This window comes from Artemia franciscana, chromosome 16 (genome assembly GCF_032884065.1).
Source record: "Artemia franciscana chromosome 16, ASM3288406v1, whole genome shotgun sequence".
Taxonomy (NCBI): Eukaryota; Metazoa; Arthropoda; class Branchiopoda; order Anostraca; family Artemiidae; genus Artemia; species Artemia franciscana.
In genome coordinates, this window is record NC_088878.1 from 31,295,446 (window position 1) to 31,320,845 (window position 25,400).

Here is a 25,400-nt window from a genome sequence, read left to right on the forward strand (position 1 = left end):
ATCCATCACAACAAAATATCAGATCACATGTTCCGTAAAAATTAATATCTCGCCTTGTAATGAGACAGGATATAACTGGACGAAACTCTTTACATGTAACAAAAAATTAAATAAATCAAAAACAAGTTATTTTAACTGAAAGTAAGGAGCGACATTAAAACTTAAAACTAACAAAAATTACTCAGTATATAAAAGGGGATTTTCTTCCTCAAAGCCCCGCTCTTTACGCTAAATTTTTTACTGTTTTAAAAGTAGAATTAAGAGAAAGAATCAAACATTAGCGTAAAGAGCGGAGCGTCAGGAGGGAAAGCCCCTTTCATATACGGAGTAATTTCTGTTCGTTTTATGTCTTAATGTCGCTCCTTACTTTCAGTTAAAAAAACCTGTTTTTTTAATTTAATAATGAGACAGGATATAATTGGCGGATCTATTTACAAGCAACACCTTTCTTTTTTTTCGCAGCACAACTTTGCATGCATTTAGAGGGGGGGGAGAATTCTTTATATTAATTTTCAATGAAGACAAACAAAGGTATGTTTCAAAGAGAAGAGCACGATCTCTTGCTCCCCCCTTTCGTTGAAAAATCCGCTGCATAGGTCAGTGGAGGGCCTTATAGTAGCTGGAAGCTAGCCCTGGGCTACTTATTCTTGGGTGAAGATCAATCCGCTGACCAGACAGATAAAATACAATTACTCAAGTTACTCGTAGTCAAGTTACTCAAGTTGCAATTACTCAAGTCAAGTTACTCGTATTTATTAAGTCTAAATAAACAGAAGACAATCTTGGGTTATGCTTACATGACGAATTCCTAAACATAAGCTAAATATAACGTATTTATCCTTCGTTATTTTTTAGATATATAAAATTAAAACTATTTTGTGAAAAGTGGAACTAATGCAGGAAGGAAAATTTCGGGTCAAAAAGAGTTCAATTTTTGTACTTCTTCTAAATATGTGAAATTCATTCAGTTTAGTCTTACCAGTGAAAAGTTTTGAGCGTAAGCAAATTTTCCTTATTTTCGTTAAAGAAGGGCAACAAAGCCAAGCGATCCTAATGAAAATTACACAATCAGATCTAGCATATCATAGAACTTTCCTAAAGACATTTCTAGTTTCTATCTACAAAACGGTAGAATTTTTTTATTATTGTTTTGCCAGTAGAAAGATAACGGATGTGTGTTCATTCATTTTCATTTTTATTCTGTGTGTGTATGTGTGTTTTTGCTTTTCCTTGTATTTCCCATTGATGATGAAATAGATTCAAATGGTATTAGAAAACCGAGAGAGGGGTCATTTGAACAGAAACAAAAAGATCTAATGCCCTTTTTAAGTGATCAAAAAGATTTAAGGACAACTAGCTCCCCTCTTACACCCCTTTTTTCACTAAGAACATACGATCAAAAATTTGAGAGAGCTATTTGATTCAGCATAGTTGAAAAGTCCCATAGCTATCCTTCTGAGAGTGATACAACCCCAAAAGTTCGAGGATAGGAGTGTAAGTCACGGAGTTTGCCCACTGTTTGCATATAGTATTTTTTACTGATTAATATGTGGATTTTTTTGGGAGGAGGGTGAATTTTATACAGGAAGGATTTTCCATGGGAAGAATTTTACCTGGGGAGGGAATTTTCCGGGTAGGGGGAGATTTCCATGGGGAAGTTTACTTGGAGGGATGAGGGTTTTCTAGCAGAATTTATAAAGCATCGGAAATCGAATAATTAAAATAAGTTTTTCCACCCGGATGTAAGGAGCAACATTAAAACTCGAGCGAACATAAATTATTCTGTATATGAAGGGGGTTGTTGAGGGTTGTCACTTCCTCATCCCTTGTTCTTTACGCTAATGTTTCACTTGTCGTCACAATCCTTCAAGAGAAACTACTTAAACCCGATGTCCGTTGAAAAAGAATTTGAAGTATTTTGAAAGAACCTTAAGAATTTTGCGTTTGAGTTTAGGTAAGAATTTAGAGACAGGGTTGAGGAAGGGGCGATCCCCCCATACATGTGGAATAGTTTCTGTTCGTTTTAATTTTTAATATATTCGTTGTTTTTAGTTGAAAAATCAAGCTTTGTTATTAATGAGATTAAAGTAAGTTTTATCAAAGAGTTTGTGGTAACAAACTGTAAATAAGGAGCAACTCGTGCAAATAGTAACTGGAAATCTCACTAGAAAATAAGTTTTGACGCGATATATATTTCAAAGGAATTGAATTTTTATGGTTAATCTCAATATTCAAAACATATTAGGCTTAAAGGACCACCAAACGCTATGAGTCAACGCAAAAATTTGAGACTCTTTAAGAAACACTTAGAAGAAATGGTTTGATCTTGATGAAAATTGCACCATCAAATTCAGCATATCAGAAACCCCGATCTACAAAATTCGAAATGTATATTCTTCTTCTGAAGGACAGTCACAGACGCGTGATCTATTAGTTTTTTCCCAGGGGTTATTGTATCAAAATAGTGGTCCTATATTATTGGAAAAGGGCTTTTTCGCATTGAAAATGAAATAAAGTAGCAAGAGAGATAGTGTTATAGCATAGTGCCATATTGCGAGACAAAGGAGTGTATAAAAATGGTAATTTTTCAATAAAACCTACCGAGGGGATGTAGTCTATACATTAAAGTTTTAGGACAAGCCTTTGTAATAGTTATAATTCCTGAATCACCTCTATACCAAGTTCTTGTTTTAAACTTATTGTTTTAAAATTGCAGCAATTGTTGCGACATGTGCTGCGACATGCGCTGCGACATACGATAGTGCTGCGATATGGCTGCATTCCTTTGACACGATGACTTCCTTTCTAGTATCCAAAAACAAACTGATCTCCTCTAAACGTGGATTGATTTGTCTTCTGCATAGTTAGAAATCATTTTGTTTAGCATGTTTATTTATCTTTTTCTTTTAATTTTGTTAATTTTTGGGAATCTTTTCAAAAATTAATCTTACTAAGCCAGCAAAAGGCTTGGATAAGTTAATTATCCTGGCACTCCCGATTTTCCAATCTCTACAAAAATCTCAGAGGAGATGAGATCCATGTTTTTTTATTCTTGATATCTGTGGACGAGTGGGCTATTACAAAAATGAATAAACAAGTTCCCCAGAGAGCTTTTTCGTGCCTGTAGTTCTTGCAAAGGTTTCTCTTGTGTTTACTAAAAAAAAAGACAAAAGAAGGAAAAAAGTTCACTCTGACTTAAAAAGTTGTAGATCTGCTGCACAATTCTACTACACAATATTTCAAAAGTGACCCAAGTTAGAGAATTTAATTATGAGACTTTAAGGCTGGATAATGTATTTAAGACTGCATTACATAATACATAAATTAAATAAGGTAAACAATATGTGTTGAATAAAATACATTATTTGAATAACAATTAAAATAAAATTTAAGAAACATAAAAATAAAGAAGTACATACAGATTTGACTTATAAATATATAATATATTTTTATATATATAGATGAATTTGCATTGAAAAGCGTATAAAACATAGAAAAATATATAGAAATAAAACATAATGATATGAATTATAAAGAAGAACAGGAACCATTTTTTGTTGGGGGGGGGGGAAACATTGCTAACTGTAAGGAGCCTATGTTTAATTATGACATCATCCTTAGTCATCTGAAATGAGATCAAAATTTCTATCATATCCATTCCTCACATTGATCATATCCGTATCATTGTGAGTAAGAAAATAAATATAACACGCTTTTGAGGAGAAAAAACCTTAATATATCAAGAATCAAATAAGATACATAGAGCAGATTGTACCAGCCAATAGGAATGGCTTAATTTGAAGGATAGACCTTAGATCCTCCTGTGCTTCCAGAGATGCTGAGGGCATCCAAGAAGAGAAGCAAGTCATCTCTTATGGATGCGGCCAACCAGATGTCTCCCCAAATGGATTAATGTGAGATATTTCGATTCCATTGGTAACTGTGTATCAGCGTGTTCTTGGGATGACCTCTTTGTCTTGGGCCCCAAAGATGCCATTGAAGAACGATCTTGGGAAGTCAAGTTTCAGGTATGCGTCCCAAGTTGATGACTCCAGCTATAAGAGGCAGGGTGATCTTTTGTCGTATGTCAACATTTATTACTTCACATGTCCAGTGAATGTTAAAGATCCTTCTTCAGCATATATTTTTTTGGACTTTTCAGTTTCTGGTCTAAATACAATGTTTCGAAGTCACAGCAGGGTTTAGAGGGGACTTCGCTATTGATGGGTCTCAGTTCTAGTCCCAGAGAATACTTTTGACTTTCCTAATCTCTGCTGGGTAGAGCTAGGCTAGGATTGGCCTGGCCAATCCTAAGCTTGACTACTCATTAATGCGACCCGGTATTTTTCAAGGTACATCCTATGAATATAAACTCCACAGCCTATTTGACTTGTAGATATAGGCAGTGAAACACGATTTTACACAAATATAAAAGGGCTTCTATTCAATTACCCTGGTCACCCCGCCTAAATTTTGTTTAAAGATTTTTGAAGAAAGCCTGCCAGAGCCCCTTTTTAATTTTTTCTAAAGTTCCTTGACAAAATGCTCACAGTTTTCATTGTCCGTCAAACCAATTTTTATTAAATCTATAAGTTTTCCAGTATTTCTGGAAGATATTTCTACATTTGCTTCTTCCACCTATAATGTCATTTCGTAGTTCTCTTAGAATTTGTTTATAACTAGTCTAAGGACTAGGGAATCCCAAAGTTTCACATAACCCCAAAACCTAGTTGGTGGAGGCGCTTTGTATCCCCCCTAGCCCCCCCCGCGTGCGTAAGTCGTTACGCGCCATATTAGTTACGCGCCATTGTAGTTGTGTCCCTGTGTCCCACCTGTGAATATAAATAGATATATATATATGTTTTTAACTAAGTAAAACTTGCGAATATACAACATCCTTTTATGTCCCATTGTCTGTGCATATAAATAGATTGTCAGGTTTACCGACTCTTGAACATGCAACATAAAATTGTCCATGGGAAAAACAATCCGTATTCAGATCTATACCTCATTATTCTAATGATTGCCCTTGAGCTTTGTTGATGGTGATTGCTAATCGAACATTCCCTGTGTCCCCGTCGTCATTTATATCTCTCGGTCGTTATTTGTTTCCCAGTGTCCCAGTCTGTAATTTCTCTTTGAGTGTCCCGGTCGTCATTTATATTCCCTGTGTCCCGGTTTTTAGTTTTCTTTTTCTCCTTTATTCTTCAGTTTTTTTTCCTTTTTTTAGTTTTTTTTTCTTTTTCAGTTTTTAGTTTTTTTAGTTTTTTTAGTTTTTTTATTAGTTTTTATTTTTTTTTTATTTTCAGTTTTTTTTGTAGTTTTTACCTTTTTTTAGTTTTTCTTTTTCTTTTTTAGTTTTTAGTTTTTTACCTTTTTTAGTTTTTTTAGTTTTTTAGCTTTTTCAGTTTTTTTAGTATTTTCTTTTTAGTTTTTTTTGTAGTTTTTACCTTTTTTACTTTTTTTTTCTTCTTTTGTATTAATGCTAAAGCCAAGGTTCGAACCTGGAACCTCTCGGACCTAGAACCTGGAACATAACGCTTTACCAACTCAGCTACTTCGGCTTGAATACATTCGTTTTTGAATTGGTATATGATGAAATAATTCAGACGTCATATGCGGACAGACAGACACAAACAAACAACTTATTTTTATACTAGCTGTTGGGGTGGCTCTTCGCGCCAACCCAACACCAAAATGGTGGGGGCGCTTCGCGCCCCCCAAGAACCCCCCCCCCCCGCGTGCGTAAGTCATTACACGCCATATTAGTTACGCGCCATTGTAGTTGTGTCCCTGTGTACCACCTATGAATATAGATAGATTTATATATGTGTTTTGAACTACGTAAAACTTGCGAATATAAAACATTCTTGGCTTTCCCATTGCCTGTGCATATACAAAGCCTTATGTACTTATAATGACGTCATATGCAAAAGCTCTTTTTACAAACAAACAAACATGCATACACACAACTATTTTTTATATAGATAGATAGATAGATAGATACAATACAAATTAACTTCGTAAAACTTTTGAATATACAACATTCTTTGCTGTCCAATTGTCGCTGCATATAAATAGATTGTCAGGTTTACCGACCCTCGAACATGCAACGTACAATTGTCCATGGGAAAAACAATCAGTATTAAGATCTATAACACCTTTTTCTAATGATTGACCTTGAGCTTTGTTGATGGTGATTGCAAATGCTAATCGAATTGGGGATTGCAATCTTTTAAATTGAAAAGGCAGATCCGTTGGAATCATGGGAATACGAGTAATAAGAACAGCCTCACCCTCAAAAGGCCCTGTCAAAATTGTGGCCTCTATTACCTTTCCCATTGTTTTTTTTACGGCAAGTCGCGGGCCATTGCAAAGCTTTGGTGGGTTTATGTTACGTAACAATATTATTGGTACGCCTATTTTTAGTTGTAGCAAGTGTGGTGGAAACCCTGAAAGATCCACGGAATTTAAAAATTCAGATGGATAATTAACCGCCTCATTTGGTTCCAAAACTGTGTCGACTGACTTGTAAAGGACTGCCTGGTCTCGAATCTTGGTCAAAACAATATTGTTGATTTCCTGGACGTCTATATTTTTGGGTGCAAGAATCGCTCTTTCACTTAGCCATTTTTATTTGTATAATTGTTTAGAATATTCGGAAATATTTTTTCAATAAATACATTTTTGGACGTCACTAAATTACAGAATTCAGCAGGTAGTTGTATACGTCCTGAAATTGAGTCTACTGGGAGCTTTCCGTTTCCAATTGCCAGCAATTGATCTGAAAATGTTTGACCAGAGTCATCGTTTTGCAATTGGACAAGCATATTTGTAGTTAATTTTAATGTCTTTACGTGTGCCCATAAATTAGAATTTTTCAGGCAAGTATTCGTTTCGTCTGCAGGGGTTGATCTAGGTATTATAGGTAATGTTTGCCTGAAATCTCCCGCAAGCAATATTAATGTGCTGCCAAAGGGTATCGAATTCCCTCGCAAATCTTTCAAACATTGATCCAGAGCCTCGAGCGATTTTTTGTGTGCCATTGTGCACTCGTCGCAAATAATAAGTTTGCATTGCTGCAATACTTTACCAACCCTAGATGATTTGGAAATATTGCACGTGGGAGTTTCTGTGGAATGCAAATTCAATTTCAAAGCGGGATGAGCAGTTCTTCCACCAGGCAGCAACGTTGCGGCTATTCCGGACGACGCAATTGCCAATGCTATATCATTTTTTGATCGAATTGATGCCAGAATCAGTTTTATCACAAACGATTTACCAGTACCTCCTGGCGCATCCAAAAAGAAAATTTCTCCAACGTTGTTATCGACACAATGCATTATCGTATCATAAATCTCTTTTTGTTCCGACGTTAACTTGGAAATGTTATTTTGTACATACGACAATAGATCACTCGTACTGTAACTTTGTTCACGATCCAATTCTACACATGTCGAAACAGCAGCGGTACGATTAGGTGAAGGCATTCCCAAATCCTGAAGAGGTTTGTTTGCCATACATACGCACAAGTCTATATATATAAAAATATCTTCTATAATAATTAAAGTGTAGTTATAAATTTCTGATGTAAAATCAAAAGTCATATCTGACGTCTCTAACCGTTTTCGATGGAGTATATCTTCGGACATTTTCGATTTATATTTTTCCCATAACTCTATAGGAGCTGAAGGAGAGCAAGTTATTAGTATGATTCCAAACAATGCATGAATTTGACTTGGAGTTGACGTTTCGCACGCGTCATTGATGCAATTATCCCAGTGTTGGTCATTCTCCAATAAATTCAGAGCTTGGCATGCACTACGGTAAGTGTCATGTATAGTACCGTTTACAGTTCTCAAATACTCAAAGGACGTCGGACCGGGTACATTCACCAAAAGCAGGCGTAGAAAGAAGCATTCATGTTGATTGGGGTGAACGGTGTAGAGTCTTCCTGTCGTGGTATCTTTGAAGATGGTAGGTTGGCCGTCGACTGACTTACCCCGTTTTCGACGTTCAAATACTTTATTTTTAGTATTCCACGTGTATTACGAAGGCACTTCAGTATACAGCAGTTTTTTTTGCAAAAGAATCATTTATGCATAGCAAAAAGAAAGCAGTTAACTTTGTATCCGGTGGATTCAGGGCTCTTTGTTGCACGTTGGATTCCGAAAAATAAACACGTTGACCAATAATAATGGGAATATGGAACAACCCACTGGTTATCTACTTCGATGGTGGTACCATTACGCTTCTTTATTATTGCTGTTTTACCGCCATCTTCAGTATATCTTCTTCTATATTGTGGGTAACCATCATTGCCAGTAATTGTGTTGGGGACTAAAAGTCGAGGATATTGCTTTGTGCACCTTCCTTTGGCCATGCATGGTGAATTTTCGTTCAGTGCACCGCAAGGTCCATCATATTTTTTACAACAATATCATATAACCCCTTATCGTCATTTTCATCAGGTATTTCAGCGGAAATCACATCATAAATTTCATTAGAAGTAATTTTATAATGTAGCCAGATTAGCATATGTGCGTGTGGCAATCCTCGTTTTTTCCATTCCACTGAGCACATCCAGCATCGCACTGACCCAAACACTTCAAGTTTTACTATGTAGTTTATCAGTGATTTCAACTTTTGCCGGAAGACACGGGCCGTAATGTCATGTCTATGAACCGACGATTGTCCTTGAAGTAAAAGCTGCTGTATCTCGTCCCAAGATTGATTACATGTAAATGTAATAAACAAATCTGGACGACCATAGAGACAAACATACGCAATAGAATCTTGAGCATATTCATGCATATGACGGAGACTGCCAGCATATGACGAAGGTAAAATCGTTAATCTTCCAACGTTTGTGGTATTACCGTCATTTACAACTGCATCTCGCAAATGAATGTATTGTTCAGAGCGGAGCTTGGTCTGATTCAGACGGATAAATAGCAAACGCTCTGAGTCAATTTTTTTATACACATCAACGATGTGTTGGTGAAACAATTGACGGCATTTTAAAATATAATTGTCTTCATCCTGCCGAATCATTAGTCTATAGGAATAATAATGCATTGCACTGCATTTCTTATTCAGTTCTTGTTAGTGGCTGGATTTATCAATTTAATATTAAAGTGATAGCCGTCGGCTCCATCCCAAAAAATGATAGGATATTGTAGGGCATCGTAGCATCGATGAGTTTCAGCAATTCTGAGCGTTTCGCTTATGAAGAATAATATCTCGAGGTAAAAACTGATCACCGACCATAACAATTGCCACTTCGTCGATAGTTGGAGCATTGTATCTACGCATATGTTGGCCAGGAGGCGTTTTGTCAGCGGAAATAACAATTTTATGCGTATCAGTAGGCATCAAATCGATGGCTGTTTTGAACAGACGCACAAAATTATTATTTTCGTGGAAAAGATGTTGCAATTGGGAAACGATTGTCCTTTCAACGTCGGGAGAAATTTCGCAACGTGCATTCAATTCAGAATTTCTATCACTGATGAAGTACAATTGTAAAAATTTATGATTCTCGCCTGAGAATGGTAGAAGGGACCCTGCTCTATGGTAAATTTACCCTTTTACTTTGAAAGTAGGCATAAATTGATCTGGATTTTCGATTTGGGCACCAAACGACGTCATTTGGAAACATGAGTTATATTTTCTGATTTTTGATAAAAAAACGCTTAGATTCTGACTTAGTTCCAGTAAGCAAAGTCTTCAATGGCTCTGGGGGTGCAGCCAGTTGAGGAAGTTTAACTTTTCCTGAGGCGCAACGCATTCCCATTGTTTCACCATTAAATTTCAAGGCCTTGCAGTAGGGACAAATTTTAGACATAGTCCCGATTCGAACACATCTACTATAATCATCGACTGGGCTGTGCCTAAATGCCATGCGATATTTTTCACGTTGCTCTTGTGATTCCTCGGCACGCTTTCTTTTGTCATTATATCTTGAAGCCGCAAGCCTGTTTTCACGTTGCTCTTGTGATTCCTCGGCACGCCTTCTTTTTTCAATTTCTCTTTTAGCAGCAAGTCTGGTTTCGCGTTGCTCTGGTAGTTCCTCGAAACGCCTTCGTTGACGGAAATTGCATATTCCTAATCTGGCATTATCTCTTGAAGCCGCAAGCCTGTTTTCACGTTGCTCTTGTGATTCCTCGGCACGCTTTCTGTTCTTACTTTCTCTATCAGCCACAAGCCTGTTTTCTTGCTGTTCTTGTGATTCCTCCGCACGCTTTCTTTTCTTACTTTCTCTATCAGCAGCAAGTTTTTTTGCATAGACTCTTTGAGCAGCTTCCTCGGCTGTTGCCATCGTAGGTTCTTCAGTCATTTTACAATTAAACATTTTTCCGTCCACGATCTTCTTACAATTAAAATTTTGTCTTTGAACGATTTTCTTAAATACCTTTAATGACGTCATAGTCATAACAAACATGACGACAACTAACTTCATGTCAACATGACGTCACTCGACAGACATAACACACATACAACTTATTTATATATATATACTAGCTGTTGGGGTGGCGCTTCGCGCCACCCCAACACCTAGTTGGTGGGGGCGCTTCGCGCCCCCCCCAAGCCCCCCCGCGCGCGTAAGTCGTTACGCGCCATAATAGTTACGCGCCATTGTAGTTGTGTCCCTATGTCCCACCTGTGAATATAGATATATATATATATATATATATATATATATATATATATATACATATATTTATATATATATATATATATATATATGGTTTTAACTACGTAAAACTTGCGAATATACAACATTCTTTGCTGTCCCATTGTCTTTGCATATAAATAGATTGTCAGGTTTACCGACTCTTGAACATGCAACATATAATGGTCCATGGGAAAACAATCTGTATTCAGATCTATACCTCATGATTCTAATGATTGCCCTTGAGCTTTGTTGATGGTGATTGCTAATCGACCATTCCCTGTCCCGGTGTCCCGGTCGTCATTTATATCCCCCTGTTTCCCCCGGTGTCCCCGTTGTAGTTGTGTCCCTGTGTCCCGGTCGTCATTTATATTCCCTGTGTCCCGGTCGTCATTTGTATCCCGGTGTCCCGGTCTGTATATACATTCGTTTTTTAGTTTTGTTTTTCTCCTTTATTTTTTTCCTTTTTTTTTCTTTTTTAGCTTATTTAGATTTTTAGATTTTTTAGTTTTTTTATTAGTTTTTAGTTTTTTTTTCTTTTTAGTTTTTTTGTCCCGGTCGTCATTTATATCCCCCTGTTTCCCCCGGTGTCCCCGTTGTAGTTGTGTCCCTGTGTCCCGGTCGTCATTTATATTCCCTGTGTCCCGGTCGTCATTTGTATCCCGGTGTACCGGTCTGTATATACATTCGTTTTTTAGTTTTGTTTTTCTCCTTTATTTTTTTCCTTTTTTTTTCTTTTTTAGTTTATTTAGATTTTTAGATTTTTTAGTTTTTTTATTAGTTTTTTTTTCTTTTTAGTTTTTTTGTAGTTTTTACCTTCTTTTTAGTTTTGTTAGTTTTTTTTTTTACTTATGTCCTGGTCGTCATTTATACTCCCTGTGTCCCGGTGCTTTGTTGATTGCTAATCGAACATTCCTTTTGTCCTGGTCGCTTTCTCTTTGAGTGTCGTCATTTATTTTTTTCTTTTTTAGTTCTTTTAGTTTTTACCTTTTTTAGTTTTTTTTAGTTTTTTAGATGAAAATTTTTTTTAGTTTTTTCCTTTTTTTCTTTTTAGTTTTTTATTGGTTTTTACCTTTATTTTAGCTTATTTTTCAGTTTTTTCCTTTTTTTTTATTTTTTTTTATTTTTTATTTTTTTTAGTTTTTTACCTTTTTTTAGTTTTTTTAGTTTTTTTAGTTTTTTTAGTTTTTTAGCTTTTTTACTTTTTTTATTAGTTTTTAGTTTTTTTGTAGTTTTTGCCTTTTTTTAGTTTTTTCAGTTTTTTTTTTAGTTTTTTATTGGTTTTTACCTTTATTTTAGCTTATTTTTCAGTTTTTTCCTTTTTTTTAGTTTTTTTTAGTTTTTAGTTTTTTTAGTTTTTTACCTTTTTTTAGTTTTTTTAGTTTTTTTAGTTTTTTAGCTTTTTTATTTTTTTTATTAGTTTTTAGTTTTTTTGTAGTTTTTGCCTTTTTTTTAGTTTTTTAGTTTTTTAGCTTTTTTATTAGTTTTTAGTTTTTTTTGTAGTTTTTGCCTTTTTTTAGTTTTTTTAGTTTTTTAGCTTTTTTATTTTTGTTATTAGTTTTTAGTTTTTTTTGTAGTTTTTGCCTTTTTTTAGTTTTTTCAGTTTTGACGTCACCTGATCCAGTTTTTTCAGGTGACGTCACCTGATCCACGATCCACAGATCCACAGACAACTTATTTTTATATATATAGATAGTTTTTTTTTTTTACTTATGTCCTGGTCGTCATTTATACTCCCTGTGTCCCGGTGCTTTGTTGATTGCTAATCGAACATTCCTTTTGTCCTGGTCGCTTTCTCTTTGAGTGTCGTCATTTATTTTTTTTCTTTTTTAGTTCTTTTAGTTTTTACCTTTTTTAGTTTTTTTTAGTTTTTTAGATGAAATTTTTTTTTAGTTTTTTCCTTTTTTTCTTTTTAGTTTTTTATTGGTTTTTACCTTTATTTTAGCTTATTTTTCAGTTTTTTCCTTTTTTTTAGTTTTTTTTATTTTTTATTTTTTTTAGTTTTTTACCTTTTTTTAGTTTTTTTTAGTTTTTTAGTTTTTTAGCTTTTTTACTTTTTTTATTAGTTTTTAGTTTTTTTTTGTAGTTTTTGCCTTTTTTTAGTTTTTTCAGTTTTTTTTTTAGTTTTTTATTGGTTTTTACCTTTATTTTAGCTTATTTTTCAGTTTTTTCCTTTTTTTAGTTTTTTTTAGTTTTTAGTTTTTTTTAGTTTTTTACCTTTTTTTAGTTTTTTTAGTTTTTTTAGTTTTTTAGCTTTTTTATTTTTTTTATTAGTTTTTAGTTTTTTTTGTAGTTGTTGCCTTTTTTTAGTTTTTTTAGTTTTTTAGCTTTTTTATGTTTTTAGTTTTTTTTGTAGTTTTTGCCTTTTTTTAGTTTTTTTTAGTTTTTTAGCTTTTTTATTTTTTTTATTAGTTTTTAGTTTTTTTTTGTAGTTTTTGCCTTTTTTTAGTTTTTTCAGTTTTGACGTCACCTGATCCAGTTTTTTCAGGTGACGTCACCTGATCCATCCACAGACAGACAGACAACTTATTTTTATATAGATAGATAGATATAGAAGATATATAGATATCTTATATCTTTATATGGCTTAGATGGCTTATCTCTTATATGGCTTATATCTGGCTTATATGGATTATATACAGCTTGTATCTTATGGCTTATATCTCTTGTCCATTTTGAAATAATTTATTGCAGTTACGTTTGAAGATCGTGTTCGGGATTATCACGTTTTACTGATGACTGTTCAGATAGTTTTTCACAAAGGGAGGATTAGCAGAGGAACGTAGATGAGGCATGATGGCGAAAGACAGTCATCACAATAAGTTCAATAGGTTAGAAGTTTATTCAGGGTCAAATGACCTCAATAAGCTAACCAGCCTATCAAACCTATCAAAGCTACCAGCCTATCAAAATATGAAAATATGGTTCAGCATTTGCTTGGGTTGCTTCCAAAATTGCAACAGGACCTAGTCCTGAGTGACTAATATGGGATCCCTTACTCAATCTAACCGAAGCCCAGATAATAAGTTTGGGATCAATTATTTGGGACCTCTTATGATTTATGACATGCGTCCAATAACCCTCTAGAGCAACAAGGAAAACCAGACTTTGGGTGTGATGACTTGGTGAGGCACCGAAGTAATTGTGAACCATGTGTGAGTGCTGTGAAGCAATGTGTGACTACGATTTATGGTGAAACACTCACATATTCTCTTCTAAGTTTTCTATTTGCCCTTTAAATAAGTCAACCCCAGAAATAAGTTTCGTCGGCACTAATTGACATTAAAAAGAGCTTACAGAAGCCAACTTTTTGCTGGTCTAGGTTTAAAAAAAATCCATTTGGAATCCCTTTGTGACAGCAATTATTGATTTTCTACAATTACGGACCCCTCAAAACGGCCGATATATTAAGGCATTTAACTTTACCCAAAAACGGTTTCAGATTGAACTCGAACCACTTGAAGGTGCAATAAAACTAAGCCTTTTTTAATTGAAATTCAATGAGCCTTTCAAACTAGAAGTGTGGTTATTAGCTAGGTTTGATGGAATCCTGTGAGTTTTTCTAGTAATCAGGAAGATGACCAGGCATTCTAATGTTCCTATCCTCTTTCTCCTTTCCCCTTACAGGTACCATTAGTGAAATCAGTAGAATTCTATAACTTTGGGCTTGCCTTCCCCTTCTAGAAGATATACTGAGGACAAAAATTTATATCCTTATACGCCCTCGATAGCCTTGGTAGAGCCGATTTCAAACTACAAAATATCAAAATTAGGTACACAAATACAAAAAAAAATTATTTGTTACCTTAGACCGCGTTTGATTGAGACTCGATATCACCTTTTGGTATATATCTAAAATTGATAAACTCCTGATGGCTCGTATTTAAGCTCTAAACGTATCCTCTTCCATAGAACCAACAACCTATTTCGACATTTCTCCTGATGACAAAGGATCTAGGGATCTTGCTTCAGTGTAGGGGCTGAACCGAATTCGGGCTACTAAAAGGCAGATCATGGTTCTTAATTTCATTTTACAGCAAATCTTATTTTAAATCAGACAACCTGTTTTGTTAAGTATCCTGGTAAAAAATATTTTTGCCTTTTCTCTCCCTGTCCCTACCAAGATACCATCAGGTCTAGACCCCGAAGTTGGCTAGCAGGGCACTAACTTTGACTCGTCAGCAAGTTTGTTTAAATACGACAATCTACCATAGAATATTACCTTGCAATACCCCCCCCCCCCCCCCCTAACATTAGTGAAACATAAATTTAGCTTCCAAACTACATAACTACAACGCTTACTCTTACTTTCAACCGAGTTTGACTGAAATCCAAAAGCTCTTGCGGGAAATGTCTTTAGGACAAGCCTTTATGGATCTCGCAGTCTTCTCTTACGAAAGAGGTTAAATAGTGTTCTGATACCCGAAGACGCTACTAGAACGCTAGCAAGGAGATGGTAAATTTACAGCCAAGAATAGGACAGTTGCCAAGTAACATTCTACTACTTTTGGTTAGCATCTGCTGGCGTCTTTTTTTTATGTGTCCTAATGACGGGAAATAAAAAACCCTCCCCTTTCTCAGACGAGATTGTTCCTGGACACCTAAAGGACATAATTACGACGCATATCTTAGTTTCAATCCAATTTGGTGGATATGTGACAACCTCTGCAGGTAGATTTACTTATGGCAAAGACTTTATTCCCATGTTGTTGCACAGAGCTCAAATTGAGAATGGCATAAATAGGGCAAAAACATTTATTTAAGTTTGTGACCCAACGATCCTTCCTGGTAGATTATTGACGGTAATTCATTAGGCGCTATATGTAACTTCTGCTAAATTGAGGGGAATTGAGGGGATGAAGCACTTCATTCCCTCAATTTAAACAAGCACCATCTTTTCTTATATTCCGCTCTCTCCAATTTTACTTGGTATAAAAAATTGGAAGTAATTAATTTTAAAACGCGCTAAAAACTCAATTTTCCCTAAAAAGAAACATGGTTGGAAAACCATGTTTTCTATAAAATATGCAGCTTTTATCACATCATATTTGCCTATAAACATCTATTATATCAACAACTCCCTCAAAAGACAGACTAAAATCTCAAAATTTCAGTCAATCTGCTTTATTATAAACTTTACAGCGCAAAAAAGATGTTACTTAACGCTTTTTGGACTAAGAATGCTGAGAGATTCCAATAACAACCTTTTTTAACAGCTCCTTTGCCTCCTGCTGTATTATTTATTTATTTATTTATTTGCTTTATTTATTTCCCTCAAAAATTAGGAGTAGGCTACAATATAAATATAAAGAAAAGACAATGATAACGCTTACAATAAAAAAAAAATCAAATATTGATCAAACGCTTAAAAAGAGAAAAAAAAGATACAAAAACACTTGCTAAATAATTTAGCCTGTAAATCATCAAGAGCCAGAACTGTTACTAAAAAATGGAAATAAATTGTGGCCAAAAAGGATAATTTTCGCCTTGTCTTCAGATGTTTTATATTTTTTCTTTATACAGACTACAGGATCTTCACTTTAAGCTATAAAACAATCTCAGTGTTACTAAAAGAAACGGGGGAGCCAAGTGAAAATTTGCAGAAATTAAAATAAGAAACTTTAATGGGTGAAAGATCAGAAGGTCTGAAATTACGAAAGAGGAGGGACGGGAACAATACGTGAGGCAGAGCAACAGCGCTATACATACGACCAAGGACGTCCCGACGGTAAAGACCTCGAAAACGAATTAAAAGACCAAACGCCTTGCGTAATTTCATCTGAGCATGCTGAACCAGGCCTGTTCTAAAATCACTTTTCGAAGCAGCATAAGGTAATCCGAATTAAGTGACTAGTGGTGACGACTGGAAAATAACACCATTGCCGGAATCGAGAGTCGCCCCGACATCATCCTTTAAACAATTTACAACAATTGTTTTGTCTCCTTTGCCTCTTATTATGCTCCTGCTGTTGGACTTGTTTACAAACCAAGACAAGTGATCCTTACACATGCATTAGGTTTGTTTACACAAGCATTAGATCCTACTTTAACGCAGGTATAGTTGATATTTAACAACCTGTTCTGGCATTCTAAAATAAAATTAGCTACCCTTCCCTCCGTCCTCAAAAGAGCTATAATTGAGTAATGATTCCTAATAGAATTGACGATGACACTAGTTCTTACCTCTCCTTAATTAAATCGATTACCTTACCTCCTATATTAAAGGTCAAATTGCGTTCAGGTGCTCAAAAGAGACAAGTAGAACATTATATTTTTACTTTTTATCAGGTTTTTTTGGGGGGATTCTACACCCGCTTTTAGTAGATGAGCTTTGAAACCCTCACTTTCTGTGAGAGGAAATCAAATGTTTTAAAGCATTTTAGCAACTGCTGAAATATTTTCTCTAACACATTTTGAATGGCTGAAAGTAGTGCCTGAAGGGCTGAAAGAGCTACAACCCATTAACCCTATCTGACAAAAACAATTTTAATAATTATCACTCTTTGCCTTTGAGGCCTCATATTAGGCCATTTTGGTTTGACTTGGTTGACTCAACATAGTTTGACTTATATTGTTTAATAAAAATCCAATTAAATTTACTCTTTACTTTTCATTTGTTGATATATGCACTTTTCTGTTAATTTTTTGGGTATAATCCTCATTGAGCCCTTAATTTGCTATCTAACCTTGAACGCAATAGCTCTTAAAATGATTTGCGATTAGTATTTATTTTATTTTAATAAGTTGGCTGTGGTTCAAAAGGTTCATGCATCTATCAAAATAAGATTAGCATAAATTAAAATGTTCTCAATGAAAGCATAGTTGAATCCTTTTTTGTGTGTAACTGTTTTTAATATTATTATGCTGTTGTTGAGTATATGTTTTTGGTTCATTCAGACACGTCTTATATTTTCTTGCTGCTGCTGTAACTTTTCAAGAAGCTGTTCGTTCAGAAACTGGGGAAAAGCAAGAAAACCTTAAGATGAGAAAAGATTCCTTTTAGATTTCCCTTGGGATGTGAAAGGATTTCGGCATTGGAATTATTTAATGGGTACCCTAAGGTACAAAAATGGACGTTATTTTTTTGCGTTTAATATCGAACGTTTACTTTGCTTTTATTGAATGACGAAATAATATTAATTCATTTTATATTTTAATATTTCTGTATCTTCCGTCTTCCTTGTAGGTAATCAATTCCTTCCTTGTAAAATATAGTTGAAAAGTTTCTCAAATCTTAGATGGGAGATATATTGCTTTTAAAAAGCTACTGTATAAGTCGCAAGGTCCTCTTATCTTTTGTTTATCTCTTAGGTTTGCATCTTTTAAACAGAACTTCACAAACCAATTACTACACGCCTGGTCAGTGACTCCATTTTCTGTGACTCAACCTTTCCAAAATAGATAACGTCCAATTTTGTACTTTAAGAGACCCAGTAAAAAATTCCAGCACGAAAGTTCTTTCATATCCCAAGGAGAATCTAGAAAGAATTTTTGCTTATCTTATGGTTTTCTTGCTTTCCCCAGAAAAGGGATCGTCCCCAAATGAGGCAGGAGGATGTAAAGAGGAAGGTTTGAATAGGTTTAGATGGAGGAGGAGTGTGCGAAGCTCAGGTGGCTTTGTGCTACAGTTATTTGTTAATGGTAGTATTATTAATATGAACCCCATATCCCACCTAGCTGCCTTGGAAGTTACTTTTAATTTGACCTTATATATTTTAAACTATATTTTTTGCCTAAGTAAACAATTTAATTAGTTTTTGGTACGAAAATTTGATTTCTTACAGTAAGAATTCTCTGTCTATACAATAGACGGATTAGTGTACAAAAAAAATATTCAAAAACTGTAACATTGTACTTTTATTTTAGCCAGCATTTGATCAGCTTATATTCAGTAAGCCAGTTGGTGCTTTCAAGCAATTAAATAAAAAAAACTAGTTTTTTTAACTGAAAGTAAGGAGCGACATTAAAACTTAAAACGAACAGAACTGTGGCAAAGAGTCAAACTTTAGCGTAAAGAGCGAGGAATTGCGGAGGGGACAACCCATTTCATATACGGATTAATTTTTGTTCGTTTTAAGTTTTATGTCGCTCCTTACTTTCAGTTAAAAAAACTAGTTTTATTTTATTTAATTTCTGAACGTTTTTGAGTTAATACATGTTTGATTTTGGCTCTCCGCACATAAATTATTAAAATGAAATTTGCATATTAATTCTTTTTTGGCTAAATGGCTTTCTCTTAGTTTGATCAGACGAATTTTGAGAAATAAGGGGTGGGGAAGGAGTCCTGTTGCTCTCCAATTTTTTGGTTACTCAAAAAGGCAACTAGAACTTTTAATTTTTAACGAACGTTTTTATTAGTAAAAAATATATGTAACTTAAGAATTAACTTACGTAACAAACTTTTATATTCTTATATTTTATTATGTATATGAGGGGGGTTGTCCCCTCATTAATACCTCGCTCTTTACACTAAATCTTAAGCTCTGTTCCAATTCTTTAAGAATAACCCCTGAATCAGAAAGGCCGTAGAATAAATAGTTTAAATTACTAAAACTACTTTGGCATAAAGAGCGAGGTATTTATCTTCTCCTAAATATCTCGCTCTTTATGCTAAAGTATTTTTAGAACCCTCATATGCGTAATAATCTCTGTTCGTTTTAATTTTTTAATGCTACTCCTTACTTTCAATTAAAAAACTTTTTCATGTTTATTTTTTCATTGTTTTTTTTTTATAGTAATGCTAGAAAATCCCGCGCCCTTTTCATTGAATTTCTCTTCCCCCATGTCATATTCCTCCAAGGAAAGATCCTCCCACATAGCCCCCTCCCCTCAACCCTATCCCCAAACCAAAAAAAAAACACTGAAAACGTATGTACGCTTCCCAATAACAATTACTGTATATAAACACTGGTCAAAGTTTGTAACTTGCAGCCCCTCCCCCAGGGACTGTGGGGGAGTAAGTCATCCCCAAAGACATAGTTATTATGGTTTTTGACTATGCGGAACAAAATGGCTATCTCAAAATTTTGATCCGTTGACTTTGGGAAAAATGAGCGTGGGAGGGGGCCTAGGTGCCCTCCAATTTTTTGGTCACTTAAAAAGGGCCCTAGAGCTTTTCATTTCCGTTAGAATGAGCCAAATTGCGACATTTTAGGACAACTGGGTCGATACGATGACCCCTGGGGAAAAAAAAAAACAAAACAAAAAAAACAAATAAACACGCACCCGTGATCTGTCTTCTAGCAAAAAATACGAAATTCCACATTTTTGTAGATAGGAGCTTGAATGTTTTGCAACAGGGTTTTCTGACACACTGAATGCGATGGTGTGATTTTCGTTGAGATGATGACTTTTATCATCTATGACTTTATCTATGACTTTTATCTATGACTTTTAGGGGCTGTTTCTCCCTATTTTCCGAAATGAGGCAAATTTTCTCAGGCTCGTAGCTTTGGATGACAAAGACTAAGTTTGATGAAACTTATATATTTAAAATTAGCATGAAAACCCGATTCTTTTGATGTATCTTTTAGCATGAAAATTCCTTTTTTTGGAGTTACGTTTACTATTGAGCCGGGTCGCTCCTTACTACAGTTCGTTACCACGAACTGTTTGACAAAACAAAAAGAACAAGCTTTCTCAACTGAGACTAAGCAACAACCTTAAAATTTGAAACGAACAGAAATTATTCCGTATATGAGGCCTCCCCCCCCCCTCAGTACCCTGCTCTTCACACTAGTTTTTAGTGTTTTTAAAAGAGCTTCATATTCAAATTAAACGGCCATTGTATCAAAGAGTATTTATTTAAAAAAAATATTACGTATACAAGGGGTTTGCCCCCTTGTCAATACCTAGCCATTTGCGCTAAAGTTCGAATTTCGTTCCACTTCTTTTATAATGGCCCCTGAATCACGAAGGCCGTTTAATTAGAATAAAGCTCTTTTGGAAGTACTTTTAGCTCTTTTGGAAGTACTAAGAAAATTTTTAGCGTAAAGAGGGAAGCATTGACTAGAGGGTGAACCCCCTCATATACTTAACAATTTTTGTTCGTTTTAAGTTTTAATGTTACTCCTTACTTTCAGTTGGAAAAAGTTGTTTTTTTATTTGATTTCTGATCTAATTTTACATAATTAAATTAAAAAAATCAAGTTTTTTCAACTGAATGTAAGGAGGAACACTAAAACTTAAAACGACCAGAAAGTATTCCGTATTTGAAAGGGGATGTTCCTTCCTCAATGCCCCGCTCTTTATGCTAAGGTTTGATTCATTCTCAGAAACTCTACTTTTTAAAACAATAAAAAACTGTAGCGTAAAGAGTGAGGCATTGAGGAAAAAACATCCTCTTTCATATATGGAATAATTCTGGTCGTTTTAAGTTTGATGTTGCTCCTTACTTTCACTTAAAAAAAAACTTCTTTTTTTTTATTTAACTTACTCAGCGAACTTCTATATTGGTATATTTTTATTCAGTATATGAGGGAGTTCGCCCCTCGTCAATACCTCGCTCTTTACACTAAAGCTTGAATTTTGCCCCAATTCTTTAAGAATGACCCCTGAATCACAAAGGCCGTAGAATTAATAGCTGAAATAACTAAAAATACTTCAGCATAAGGAATGAGGTATGGAGGAGGAGACGAACACCCTTACATACGTAATAATTTCTGTTCGTTTTAAATTTTAGTGCTACTCCTTACTTTCAGTTGAAAAAACTTTTTTTTATTTATTTTCTGATTTTTGTAATAATGCTGGAAAATCCTGCGCCCCCTTCATGGAAATTCTCTTCCCTCATAATAAGTTCCTCCGTGGAAAGATCCTCCAACATAACCCCCACCAACCGACACATCCACCCCCCTGAAAACGCCTGTACACTTCCCAATAACCATTACTATATGTAAACAATGTTCAAAGTTTGTAACTTGCAGTTCCCTGGGGATGGGGGATTAATTTGTCCCCATAGACATAATCTTTAGGTTTTTCGACTATAATGAACAAAATGGCTATACCAAAATTTTGATCCGGTGGCTTTGGGGAAAAATGAGTGTGGGAGGGGGCCTAGGTGCCTTCCAATTTTTTGGTAACTTAAAAGGGGGACTATAACTTTTAGTTTCGTTAGAATGTGCCCTCTTGCGACATTCTAGGACCACTGGGTCGATACGATCACCCCTGAAAAAAAAACAAAAAACAAAAAAAAAAACAAATAACACGCATCCGTGATCTATCTTCTAGAAAAAAAATACAAAATTCCACATTTTTGTAGATAGGAGCGTGAAACTTATACCTTAAGGGTTCACTAATACACTGGACCTGGTGGAGTGATTTTTGTTAAGATTCTATAGCTTTTAGGGGGTGTTTTCCCATATTTTCAAAAAAAGGCAAATTTTCACAGGATCGTAACTTCTGATATATACGACTAAATTTGATGAAACTTATATATTTAAAATCAGCATAAAAATACAATTCTTTTAATTTAACTATTGATATGAAAATTCTGTTTTTTAGAGTTTCGGTTACTATTGAGCCGGGTCGATCCTTACTACAGTTCGTTACCACGAACTGTTTGATACTGAGAAATCCAGCACCCTCTTCACAGAAAGTTGCCTTCCTCCTTGAAAACTTCCTCCAGGGTAAGATCTTCCCACGTGATCCCTTCCTCTAGAACCCCCTCTACCAGAAAAATCCCCCCTGAAACGCCTGTATATTTCCCAATAACCAATACTACATGTAAACAATGTGCAAAGTTCATAACTTGCAGCCCTTCCCCTGGGGACTTTGTGGGATTGTGTAATCCTCAAAGACGGAGCTATTAGAATTTTCTACTGTGCTGAACAAAATGGTCATCTCAAAGTATTGATCGGGTGACTTTAGTTAAAAATGATCGTGGGAGGGGGTCTAGTTGTCCTCTAACTTTTTTGCTTAAAAGGGGCACTAGAGCTTCCAATTTCTTTTCGAATGAGCCCTACCGTGATATTATAGGACCACCAGGTCGATAAGGTCACCCAAGGAGAAAAAAACTACGAAAACGGAATTATTAAATAAACACGTATCCGAGGTCTTTCTTCTGGCCAAATAAATACAAATTCCACATTTTTGCAGATAGGAGCTTGAAACCTCTACAGTATGGTTCTCTGATACGCTAAATCTGATGGTTATGATTTTCATTAAGACTCCGTGACTTTGGGGGGGGGAACCTATTTTACCAAAATAAGGAAAATTCTCTCAGGCTCGTAACTTTTGATGAGTAACACTAAACTTGGTGAAACTTGAAATCAGCATAAAATCCAATCCTTTGATGCATCCATTGGTATCAAAATTCCGTTTTTTATAGTTTCAGTTGCTATTGAGCCGGGTCGCTCCTTACTTATAGTTGGTTACCACGAACTGTTTTAAACAGACAATCGGTCAAACTTTAGCATAAGGAGCGACTTATTGAGGAGGGAGGGAAGGGGGTTACCCCCTCACATACGGAATAATGCCTATTCGCTTTAAGTTTTACTATTGCTCCTCAGTTTTAGTTGAACAAAAAATACTTGCCCTTTCTAGTTAATTGCTTGAAGGCACCTAGTGACTTATCGAATAAGACAAATCAATTGCTGGTACACAAAAAAGTACGATTTTATTTTCAACCTGCAAATTTACCTCAATTTTCCCATTGCAAATTACGTGCAAAATTACCAAAAGTTAGAGAGGGATGAGCACCCTTTAAATATTTTAAAGGCCACAGGATCATTACTACTCTACTGGAAACAATTTGTATTTCAAGGACTATGTTTTATATTTTCCTGATCACCAAAAACGACACAGCAACAATATAAAGCAACGATACCAATAAAGACTTACAAATAACAGCTTCAACCAATAAGAGGGAGGCTTTCCGTCTTCCTCTTATATCCTCTAATAGTCTTGAGTTTTATGTATACTTTACTGAAAACTATAGCCCATGTATTCAGAAAGCTTAGATAATCCGACCTGGCTTTTCTATAATTTTTGAAAAACTGTTTTGTGAAAAACCATGGTAATTTTAATTCAAAAAATTATAAGTTCAGTACACAGCTTAACTGGGGAAGACTGGTCTATTTTCCCCTAGGTCATGATAACAGTTCTGGAAGTAATCGCAAATGCCATGTTCAGAACCAGCATTAATGGTTCATGAAACTTGCCTATCTGACTCTAATTCTGCATTACACCTACTTTTTTTTAGGAATTTCTTAATTATGTCAGTTTTTATAACCTAGTGCAGTTTATAGTTAATGTAATTTATGGGATACAATTTGATAATGATTAGCATAATGCTTGTTTATTCAAAAATATTACAAAGGTAGTATTTGATAACTTTTATCTACTAGTTCAATTTTGTGTTTTTTTTATATCTATGGAGGAAGCATGAAATTGTCTTGTATTATGTTTCCCACGCTACCGGGCATCCCCTTTTTTATTGTTAAATTGCGTGTCCCTTATGAAACTGGCATAAGTATTCTTATTTGGCTTTTGAACGAATATGTGACTTATGAGGCCATAGAACAAAATTACAAAATCAAGCTATTGAGGTGACGATTAAGGTGATGTGTGGGCACAAAATGGCAGTTCGAAGGTATTTTTCTTCTCAAATAAAAATGTTTTTATATTGATTTTTTTTTTATTGAAAGGTAGATCATTTTTATAGCTCGCAAAAAAATAATGTAACTTATTTCTTTTCATTGACACTTTCTTTACAAAAAAAAAAACAACTTTTTATTGCAGACTAAGTTTATTTTGGGATATTTCTTTCTTAGATGTTGCCAGAAGTCATCATTTATTTGATGATTACGATGATGCTTCAACATATGGAGGAAGAGTAAGAATAATACCTTCATATTATCCAACGATACCAACTACTATTCAACCTCTCCAACCTCCGGTCAGTACAACTTACGGTGATCCGGCTGGAGTGCTCGAATCCACAAAGCTGCAGCAATCAGACGGAATAATAAGCAAAGTAAGTAGTTTCAATCCACCGGGTTATGCTAAAGTCAGTTCTTCAGTACCCGGGTCGGGTATCTATGGATCTGAAGTCAGGACAGCTTCGGTGCCAGCCCGGATAGCAAAGTTTAAGAAGCATCTCCAACATCCCAAAAGGATGTGCTTGTTACTCAACCGTATTCAACTTGACCTCCATTGAACTAAGCCCCATATAATTTCATCCTCATTTAAATCAAACACCATTCAACTCATCTCCTTTAAAATCAACTTCAATTGAATCAATCCCAGACAATCCGACCCCGTTCAACTTAATCCAATTGCACTCAATCTTATTTACCTCAGCATTCATTATGCTTTATTGCCTTGTAACTCAGCCCTCATTTAAATCCGTACTACTTAACCCAGCCCCTATGCAACTCAACCTCCATTTAATTCAAACTACATTCAGTTCAAACCTTTGAAAATCTGCCCTCATTTAACTAGACCCCCATTCAAATCAGCCCCAATCAAACTCAACCGCATTCATAAACTCCGTGTAATTCAATCCCATTTAACTCAAGTCTATTAAATTCAACCCCGTGCAGCTCAATACGGTTTAACATAATCGTCATTCAAATAAAACCAATTCAGCACAAGCCCATACAACTGCTTTTTGGTAAAAATACATAACCTGAGAACTTGTTTGTGGAAATCTTTGACCTGCTTTTGAATTTTTTTTTTTTTTACCAGTGCTGATTAGAAGCTCAAAAATTGTTCCTCTTTTTACTCG

The 25,400-nt window shown here is 35.0% G+C and overlaps 1 protein-coding gene across 1 annotated transcript in view; it reads left to right on the forward strand.

Annotated features, from left to right (window-relative positions):
- LOC136037338 (neuroligin-1-like) overlaps positions 1-25,400 on the forward strand; it is a 228,532-nt gene that overhangs the window by 167,119 nt on the left and 36,013 nt on the right. Inside the window, exon 8 of the mRNA XM_065720009.1 lies at positions 24,445-24,647. Within this exon, the coding sequence (XP_065576081.1) occupies positions 24,445-24,647 (203 nt within the window). The remainder of the gene's footprint in view (positions 1-24,444; positions 24,648-25,400) is intronic.